We start from the raw sequence: 10,982 nt of genomic DNA, 5'->3' as shown, positions 1-10,982 counted from the left end.
ACTTAATAACCTGTCCGCCTCACTTAAATAGCCACGGGTTTTGATTTCCTATAAATCCTTTGTGAAATTTCAATTACAGCATCAAAGCTGTGATCTGCCCGCAGAGGGACAGGTTTGTTATTGCAGAGTCCGACGGATGGTCAGCGCAGCAATTTTGTCAGAGAGTTCATTAACACCATAGCTGTCATCATGAATCCTTCCACACCAGTGAGTGTGGTTATGAAGCATCACAGTGCAGGTTTTAATGTTTTTGTAATGCCCCTCATCACCATAGGGGGCGCTGTGTTGTCAACCCCTCAAAGCCAAAACCTTTTTTTCTTCACATTTATAATGAAACCTGCATCAAATAGCCAATAAGCCATCCAGCACAAAGGCTAAAGGTGGTGCCCTCTTTGCCTCACGTTATGGAAGGATTTTTATGCTCAGACGCTGTCCAATTTTATCGCTGGGTGTTGCTAAGCGACAGGAGTATCCTTAGAGCGTGAGCAGCCTGAGAAAAGGTGATACCATGAATGAATTCTGCAGCTGTGTAACTTATTATTAGCCCTCCACCCTGCTGTAATGTGGGTCAGTGAAAGAGAAAAATGCTATTCAAATGGGCCATTGGTGCGTTTAGCCAAATCATTTCAGAATTTGTCCTGCCTAAAAAAGCAGACAGATTGAGGTTAAATGTCTTGGCTCAGTTACCATAAAAGGCAGAATGAGTGTGGACTAAAATATTTTATAGCATATTTATTGCATCAGGACACAGAAGCACATTTTACATTTTTATTTTTTATTTTTACAACAAAAGACCAAATCTGCAGTTAAAACAAAATATTCTTAACTTGTTTGAGCTCAATATGCCAATAAAATGTCAAATATTTATATTTTGATGTTGTTCTTTTAAAGTAGAAACATAAAAAAAATGCTTGACTAAAAATGTGCATTACAACAAATTAAAGCATAATTAACAATATAAGGAAAGTAAACATCATTTGTTGAAAAAAAAACTAAAATTCTGCACAAAAAGCTACTTTAATGACTCTATGAAACTATATCTGCAAACGTCAAGTTGAAAAATGCAAATAATGAACATTTGCTCAAATCTAAATATTGATGTTACATGTTAATGCCATCTAATTTGTTCTAGAATTGAACCGTCTGCTCAGCCCAACAGGCAAAAGCTTACGCTTGTGTGTAATCACAAAATTTTATCTCGACATGTGCAACAATAGATTGCACATGTTAAAATATGTGCATTTTATAAATGCAACGTGTAAATCATTTAATCACATTTTACATCTATTACAAAAGCAGAACAAGGAGTTGGCGTCTACATTAAAAAGCTGACTAGGTTTTATAAAAAAACAACAATAATTCGTGTTCAGAGGATTGTCTGTGACGCTGCAGCCGTGAAGTGTGTCACAGTATCAACAGATATCAGACACGGTGCATGGTGTATAAAGAAAAGGACAGAAGTCTTCATCCAGTTAAAGGCTGGTCAATTAAGGGAATATTACATCACTAACAGCATACCGGCGTAAAACTATGCTTCAGTGGTAAATATTAAACTACTGCACATTTGACTCCATTTGTTTAGTTTGTCATGGTTTCCTCAGCCAAACACCAATCATGCTACTATGAAGACCATGAATGTGTTGATGGTGCTGAGTCTGTGAATGCATTAGTAAAATTAATGTCTAATTTGAACTTATGGAGGGGAGCAGTGGTACAGAGGAGAAAGAGAAGAGAGTCTGATCAGAAGGCGCCTGGTTGGAATCCCACAGACCATAACATCAAAATGTGAATGGGAAAGGTGACACACCCACATCTGCTTCCATATTCTTTTGCCACACTCTGGGCCCTTGAGCAACTTCCCCCTCAGCCCATATCTGCTTCCCCAGGCACTCTAGATGGCAGCCATCTGCTCCACATGTGGGCTGTGGTAGCTTGGTGGTCTGTGGTTACATCAGGAAGAGCGTGAAACAGTTGCCAAATCCTCAGACAAGTTTGTGCACCGATGAAGGGAGCTGTCAAAAGGAAAAGTGACTGAACCTATGAATTTAGAAAGAACACATCCATCCATCCATCCATCCATACGTCCATCCATCATCTTTTTCCGCTTCTTCCTTTTCAGGTCGCGGGGTATCAGGTGCCCATATCCAGCTGCACTGTACGAGAGGCAGGGGACACCTGGACAGGTCTCCAGTCCATCACAAGGACACATGGAGATACACTAAACAACTATATATATATATATATATATATATAGTTAGCTGGTTAGTTATCCAATAAATCAAAATCTCAGAAACAGCTAAGTACTGTTACTGAACATTAACCAAGTCCTTTCTCTTATTGACAGAAACTCTCTGAGTCCACACCTGTCTAATGATGTTGTTACTTTAATAAATCTGCCACTTAGTCGTGCTTAAGTGAACTTTAAGTATGGTCAATAGAAGAAATAATGTTTTTAATTTAATACTTTAATTTGTGGCCATGGCTATGAAGCTCTTCAGAAACATTTGTTGTGCACACAAAGTAAACACTGCATAAAAACAGTCAGCTAAAACATTATACTGGATCATGAAAGATACATATCTCATAAATGGTGCAGCAAACTGGATTATGTGAGTCCAGTCAGAGCAGCTAATGGATGTTGTGGCGTACTGGGAATAAGGCCTGCTAGCTGAAATGCTAGCCTGCCAGACTCTTTCACCAATGTTCTCTCAGAAATAAATCCCTGTTGCACTTAGTACTCATCCATTTTTAATGCCACGGTCTCAGCTGGAGGAATACATGAACACAGCTGAAAGTCGAGGGTGTTTTATTATATGCAAACTAACATCAGAAGGGTTGGAAATACTAAACACAGTAAGGCCATTCATAAACTAATTACAGCCTTTCTCCGTTCATTATTTCCTTAATTCATGGGACATTTGACGCCATCGAGCTGCAGCAGTAAGTCATAAGCACTCACAGCTGCTCGGTTGTGTACAACTCGGACCTTTTTGCAGAAAAACAAGCAGCAGCAGCAGCAAAGCTTCCTGCCTGTCTTTGAGCCCCATAATATGTCTGCAGCAGCCATTCCACAGATGGCAGGCGGAGAGGGCCAGCGATTCAATCCACTTCAGTGCAAACATGATCCGTCCCAGCACAAGCATAAGCCAAGACATTCCTGTGTGGGCAGACCTCCCTAAACAACAGCGAACAACTGCAGCACTGTGTTTGTCTTCTGGAGATAAATCTGGGATATGTGAGAGCAACAGAGCAGCTTGAGTTTGACCAAAGGTTAACGTGACGTTTCCCTCTGCTTGGAAGAAGCTCTTCAAAGAGTCTGTTAGTGAGTGAGCCATTAACGGAGCAGAGTCAGGCTTTACAAAGCCGCCTCTTTGTTTCTCATCGTCTCTTAACCAGTTTGTCTAAAAACCAGTTGCACAATCTGAGACTTTTACACAACTTGTGTTTTTGTGGAAATCTTCGCGAGTGAACAAACAAAACACAACCAGAGTTTCAAATAGTCGATACAATTTTATTTCTCTAGTGAATTCATGTTATTCTGCACAGCAGCATACAGTCAAATATTGTAAAATATAAATAACAAAGTTCAACAGTGTTTTTTTTTAAGTCATTTAATCAAAATCTGTTAAAAGTGGCATTTTTTTCTTCAATATCCACTCTCTTACACTCTCAATGCAATATTGGACATCTAATCTTTAAAAAGTGTGGGCATATTCATTATTTACACACAGTCACCCGTGGGTGAACTATGCTTATAGCTTCTGGAAACTCACTTCCATTATGTTAAATGCACAAAAAAGAAAATAAAATTATGTTATACAAAGATCAAAAATACTATCAAAACCCTTATTATAAATGGCAGCACTATATCAATAAACTGCTGTTAACATTTTACATGTAAGTACAAAATCCCGTTGAGGTAGTACCCTCTGAAGTCACTTGTAATGTTAAAATACTGGAAAAAACGTGTTTTATTATTATTTTTTACAATACAGCAAATCTTTCATTTGTCTTCCACAGTTGTACTCCTTTGGTAAACAAAACTGTCATCCTGCAAGTGACACGTTCAATCATACATTCACAACATGTTTGCATCTTTTTTTGGGATTCTTCAGGTAAGAAATAATAGAATTATTGTTTACTGACATTCATTTGCTATTTTTCACCCCTGCAAGGTAAACAGGCCTCAGTCCAGCTCATTTAGCAGAGCAGACCTGCCCATGAGCCTCTCCAGGGAACAGTCAGGACAAACCCAAACAAAGGAACATGATCAAGACCTGACAGGGAGAAACTAAAAGATCCAGTGTGTCACCCTCTTCTGGGAATGTAAACATAAAAAAAGTAGCTTCTTCTTGTTTTTGATTGTTTGTGACGTCAAACTTTGCCATTTATCAAAACAAATGTTTGGCATCAATTCACGTTTCCTCCACTCAGATTGAGCAACTTTTAGAGCAACTCAGAAAATGTGAGTTGTTTCAGGGAGATGAGATCAGAGTTCCTCCAGTCGGAGTCATTAATGACACATTCTCAAGCTTCTTTAATGGCAAACATAACTTTGGTTTTCTAAGACATGAAAGAAATTAGCAGGGGGATTAGCTCGCTGTACAAAAATACTTGGCAGAAATAAGCTACGACATTCATCCCCTGTGACCGTGTCAGTGTAATCCCCCTACATGAGCAAAATACTTTGAATAAAATGTATTCACACCTTTTGATTATTCAAACAAATGTGTATTCATATGCACACTCTCAAATGACTACAAACTATAATGACAGAAGATCCAAAGTATAAAGCATAAAGTTATTCTATGAGGATAAAAGAACTATAAAAATATAAGAAATCTTATAGAAGGAAACGATCAAATCATCAGTATGTTTATGAAGCCAACATAAAACAGTCATCTGGAAATTGTTCAGTGCAATTCAGTTTACTTTATGGTCTCAAGTTATTTAAAATATTTTCATCCTCTTACCGCCCACAGCCCTCCCCCCCTTTAATGGCCGCTGGCACGGCTGCTCTTTAGACAGTGGACAGTATTTGATGGTGTGGGCATTGTCCCCGTTGGCACTGCACAGGGGGCAGGTGTAGGCCCTCAGAATCGGACACACGACCCTGCCGTCCGGGGTTTTCAGGACGTGGGAGCCGAACACCTCCTCGGGCGCGCCGTTATTTCGGCAGAACACGCAGATTTTGGGCTCCTGTTTGCACCTGGACGCGGGTTTGCGCATCTTCCGCTCCATGCCAAAGAGATCGAAGCCCGCGAAGCTCCCGCCGAAGCCCACGTCCCGCTCGGGCAGCTGGCTTTGGAACGGGCTGAGGATGGAGAAACGCTCCTTCAAGTCCAGGATGGAGGGCGGCGGGGGGCTCCCGGGCGGGCAGCAGCAGTCCATGTGTCCGCTCTCTCCGACGCCGCTCGCAATTACGCACGGGCACGCCGGGGAATCGTCCAAACCCAGAGTCGCCTTGAGCGACTCGGTGATGGAGTTGGGATTCTGGGGCATGCTCAGCTTATTGTTCTTCGTAACCAAAGTCGTCAGCCCCAGATAGTCGTTCCAGAAATTAAACGTGTAGTCGTATGGACTGCGCGCGCTCAGATAGTTGTGGTTGAGAAAATCCATGGCTCGTTTTGCTGCCGTCAGAACACGAAGCAGCCAGTTTAATCCGTGAAGAGTTCAGCTCCAGGAGAACTTCATGTACAGCGACGTGCACTCCAGCCGTCCTGTTTCCTGTGCGCGTCCTGCAAACACGCGCTCTGGTTTTATGGAGCTGGAGGGCGGGGCGCTCCCTCCTCGAACCCAAGTTTCAGATCGGGACCAGAACCCCCCCCCCCCCCCCCCATTTTCTTCCAAACCACATTTGGACAGAGTTGTTTTCCTGCAGGAAGGCTCTGTGGAAACATCAGTCACTCTGGACGTTTCATAGAAAAAGGTTTTAATAGTTAACGAACCTCCAAAAACACGCAGGCAGTGACTGATTTAGTTAGAAAACATGTTTAATTTATGAGGACTTTTTTTTTATTATCTTTGCTCCCTGTTGGTTTAAAGCACAACTGTTTTATATCACATGTTCAAGTGTATGTGCCAAAAAAAATCCACTTTGGAAACAAAAATATGAACTCCTTGTTTGATTGTTTTAAAGGAACTTGTTGCAAATAAAACAATCACCTCAGAAATAACCAAGAGCACTTTGAAAATGAACATGTAAAAAGAATCACCTCACATCAGTGGGTGTGGGAGGTAAACACGAGCTGCAGATCCGTTTTCAACAGGGGGCAGCATCCTGCACTTACTGCACTTTTATGTAACTGGTTTAAACAAACACAACAACACATATGGAGTTGTAGATGTTCACAAATAAAAACTAGAAGCCACCAGAATAATGCTGAGCAACACGTGTTAAACTCTTAAACTCTGACTCTGACTCTCTCTGACTCTAAACAGTGAGTACAATAAAATACCCAAACTTGGGCTGCTTCAGTGATTTTAGACATTAACGGCCAAACACCACCACACACACACCCAAATAAGTGAATGTTTTCATGCCAACTCACAGAACAAAAAAAAAAAAAAAAAATTGCGTTGACATTAATTATAAAGCCACTCAGCATGTCTTAGATTTGCCGTATTTAATTAGTAAAACAATAATTTTCATAATGAAGTTGCTGTAAGAAGACAGAAGTTTCCATTGTTGTGTGTATATAAGTGAAGCGAAGCCGTTTCTTAGGTAGGATCCAGAGGACGCACCAGGCAGCCATCCTGCACAGACCTCTCACTGTGGGCCTCTGATCCTGTGATTAAGTGGGCATCTGAGGAATGTGGAAGCAGCTCTCTTGAAACAACGATAGCACGAGTGACTGGTGTTCTAATTAAAACTTCCAGGGGGAAGGCTGCATGCAGGAACGCACTGACTTGGAAGCATCGCGTCCATTTCCAACAGATGTAATAAGAATGCAGTATCTTACAACGCCGAGTGATAAAAGCAGAATGAGTGCTTGGTTCACTGAGCTGCAATGTCGTGGAGGCTATTTCTTATCGTTTTATGTGCTCAGCAACTTAAACTGAAAGAGTATTGACTCCTCATTGGGTTTTCACTCCACCCTGCTGGTGCCAAATATGAATTTTATCCTAAAGCATTAATAATGCATTTAATCAACAGTTCTTTTTCTGCAAGCCAGTAGAGACTGTGAGTCGATCCCTGTGTTGCTGCAGTGCATCTGAAAAATTCATGCACACATTATCCCTTTATTTTGTTGTGACTAAGAGGAATTAATACTGTGCCATTAACTAAAGCTAATTCTGCTGCTGCCTCGAGGTTGCATGAATATATTCGACAAGGAAGTGAAATTAGCAGCGGAATGATGCATAACATCGGATGAAGGGCTATAAATCCATGTAGAAGTTACTCTGTTGTTCAAGAGTTCTTTGCATGGCTGGGAGAAATACAACGAAGAAGCAAAGCGGTGGTGATTTAACGAAGAAAAATCGTAATTCTGTGATCAGATCATTAAAGAAAACACAATAAAATGTCTGGAATGCAAATGAGCTCAAACATTTTGTTTAACCTAACAGTATAACGCCAGATTTATAAAACTTGTAAACCTTCACTGCTTTATGGCAACTGCATAAACGCTAAATTATCATTTATACTATTGTTTTTCTTTTTATTTGTGCATTATTTCAATCTGACTACTTCTGAGCAAAGCCCACGCTCAATAATCCAGGTATACAATCCAACATTTTTCAGTCAGGTCATCTGGACAACTTCTGCTTTCTTTAAGCTATTTTAGCCAATTTTTATGTCAACATGTTCAGCTTAGCCAGAAAATGGGTGGTACAACTTTTTCTTCAACTTTTCAACTTTTCAAAATATTAAACTTTACTTTTAGAAAAAAAGAGAATATTGGAATTACACGGTTCAGCTCCTTCAGTTACTGTTTCAGCTATTTTCTACTTTTAGCATTTAGCTAGTTTTTTTCATTCAACCTTTATTTATCCAGTTTAGTCTCATTGAGTCACGAGGACACATTTTCAAGAGCGACCTGTTTTAGACAAAACCACAGATGAGGTAAACACACAATAAACAACACTAAAATGCAAATGTAAATAAAAAGTAGTGTTTTAAAACTAAATCAAATAAATGTGCCAAATATAACAAGGTAAAACACTAAAATACTAAAAACAGGAACGTCTGCTTTGATTTTTCTATTGAACGTATCAATTGATTAAAATCCCATAAAGAGCTCAAAGTTAACAGCTTCAGATCTTGTTGCGAGGTGTTCCAGGTCACAGGAGCAAAGTAAGAAAAGACCTTTTTGTTCAGTTCAGAGTTCAGTCCACACTGAGGGGACGCTGCAGGTGACGATGTCTTGAAAGCGCACGCTGTAACTGCACTGACGACATGACGTGGGAGGAGATATAAGAATGCAGCAGACCAAGAATTGATTTATAGATGGAAATCAACCAGTGTGAGAGCCTTCATGCAGAGATTGATGACCAACTGACCAGTGAGTACAGGGTGCAGTGGTGGGTACGGTAGTTACAGCCAGTTATGAATCTTAGCGCACCATGATAGGCATCATCCAACATCTGTAGGGTGCTTGAAGGAGGATTCATGTAAATAATCTCAGCCTAGTCAATGGAGGGAAGGAAAGTAGCAGCTTCAAGGCGTTTCCTGGCATTCAGAGTTAAGCAAGATCTATTTCTGAAAAATAAACCCAGTTTTAATTTCAGCTTCTTTATCAAGTTTTTGACATGCAGCTTAAAAGAGAGATGCAAATCGACTAAAATTCCCAAGTTGCTATAAGAATCCACAAACTCCGTAGGAACACAGTGCATAGATAAGATAGGAGGAAGGACTGCTGGCACCAACTTTCTGTTTGAAAACAACATCTGTTTGGTTTTATCAGCGTTTAGCACCAGTTTGAGACGGAACAAGTCTGACTGAATGAAACCTTAGCAACTGTGTTAGCGCAACAATAAACAACTTTATCATCGGCACAGAGATGCAAGGAGGCGTCAGGAATGTTCCGACCTACATTACTTATATAAATTGTAAAGAGAGTGGGTCCTAAGACTGAGCCTTGTGGTACACCATTATTGACAGTTAATTAGCTATAAGTACCATTGTGTTGAACACATTGCTTTTGGCCTGAGAGATACTTAGATAACCAGATGATAGTGTGGTCTGAGAAACCAATATCTGAAAGCTTATAGCATAAGATGTCATGAGCTTCTGCATCACAATATCTTATGCCATAAGCTCTCAGATTTATAGTTAATCCGTTTCTTTTGTAGTGGATATTTTCAGAGAGCTTTATTAAAAGTCATCAACTGGTTCATAAGATATTTTGATAAGGTTTCAGACAAATGAACACAGACAGACCCAGGCGACATATTATACAAGAGGTTTGATTATTTGATGTGATAAATAATTTAAATCAGAGTCAGAGTCAGAGTCAGAGTTTTTTTATTGTCATTCGCACCTCATGTGGTACATGTGGTGGAGCGAAATTATGTACACAGGGTCCCAGTTACATCCAACAATAAAATGTATAAGAAAAACAGTAATAACATCTAAGATATGAACTAAGAAAAACATCAACTAAATATACACTAAGCACTCATAACATAAAACATTGAACATCAGCACAAACATGAACATGAGTCTGTGAAATGCTTTAAATGCTGTTGAAACTAGATTATATTCAATATTCTCATCAGTTAGCTGTATCACTGGCACATTTTATACATTTATAATAAATATGATGCTATAATCTCACAGGATCAACAGCGCATGTGTGAATTGTGGCTCTGGGAATACATTTGTTAGCTACTTCTCTTGTACTGGCCCTAAAAGGTGAATTTGTAGATAAATCATTGCATTGCTTTGCTCAAGGATAGTTAATAGTGGATGTTTCCTCTAACTCAATTAAGGCTGATAATCCAGGCCTCCACACAACCAGAAGAGCTCAGTAATACCCTTTTCATGTTTCCGGCACCCCTTCCATCTCCATGTTTACAAAGTGAACTATTGATCTCCGAAACAACACGTAATGGGTTTGTAAGAAATGCTGAAAAATCTTTTTTGCCATATTGATTGGTGTAATGAAGATGAATGCTGAATCACTCACTTCAAGAATGCCTCGTGCATTTGCGACCTGCATTATTCATACCTTCTGTCAGACCCGAAAACAAACCTGTTTTTGCTTCAGATGCATAGATTACCACGTGTTTTCATTCACAGCCATTACAGCTCTGCTTGTGATTATGCAAATGAGAGCGAGCAGGAAATTTAATCAAACCACAAATTTGATTTTATATGAAAGATTGCTGGAGGGTGGGAGTTGGATCGCAGAATGTTCGGCAACAAAATCATAGTTTTTTTTTTTTTTCTTCAGCTCGGACACAACACAGCTCTGTAGGTTTAGAGTTTGCTGCGGTTTAAAAAGCTTGAAGTAAACACCACTGCGGAAGATTTGATTATCCTTTGTTCTCCAGAGAGATGCTGAATGGAAACTGTAGTTAATGGGAAGCACTTCCATATCAGCAGCAAAGCACAACAGCCCGGGTTTTTGCATTTTTACTGTTGCACTCTCTGAACCTAAATATCTGAGCGCTCAGTTTTCTTTTGTTCGACAGCTGAGCAGCAACGAAACGAGCTCTTTTAATTGCACATAAACTCAGCTGATGCTGTTGTGTTGCATGTGCCTCGCAGATAACTGGGGATTACACTGAATGTTTGGAATGAAACAAAATGTTTCAGTCACTCAGAAAGGGCAGTCTTTAAAGCCACGTTCAGTGGAAAAGAAAAAATAATGTCTCTTTGTTCAAGGCTGGCGTGGTTTATAAGACTCGTGACCAACCATTGTCTATGACTGCTGTGGTGTGGGATAAAATATTTGAAAGCAACGGCCTACCGTTTTATTTTTATAGCCTGGGTGTTAGACACATTTAAAAGCCTCTTTCATTTATTTTGTTCTTTA

The 10,982-nt window shown here is 39.9% G+C and overlaps 1 protein-coding gene across 1 annotated transcript; it reads right to left on the bottom strand.

Moving 5' to 3' along the window:
- Window positions 1-3,490: 3,490 nt before the first annotated feature.
- nanos1 (nanos homolog 1) lies at window positions 3,491-5,805 on the bottom strand. The gene has a single exon (XM_037675607.1). It carries the CDS (start codon window positions 5,617-5,619, stop codon window positions 4,951-4,953), a length of 669 nt encoding a protein of 222 aa, XP_037531535.1. The 5' UTR covers window positions 5,620-5,805; the 3' UTR covers window positions 3,491-4,950.
- Between the last annotated feature and the right edge of the window lie 5,177 nt (window positions 5,806-10,982).

This window comes from Nematolebias whitei, chromosome 4 (genome assembly GCF_014905685.2).
Source record: "Nematolebias whitei isolate Nwh7 chromosome 4, NemWhi1, whole genome shotgun sequence".
NCBI lineage: Eukaryota > Metazoa > Chordata > Actinopteri > Cyprinodontiformes > Rivulidae > Nematolebias > Nematolebias whitei.
This window is presented reverse-complemented; position numbering and strand designations above follow the sequence as displayed.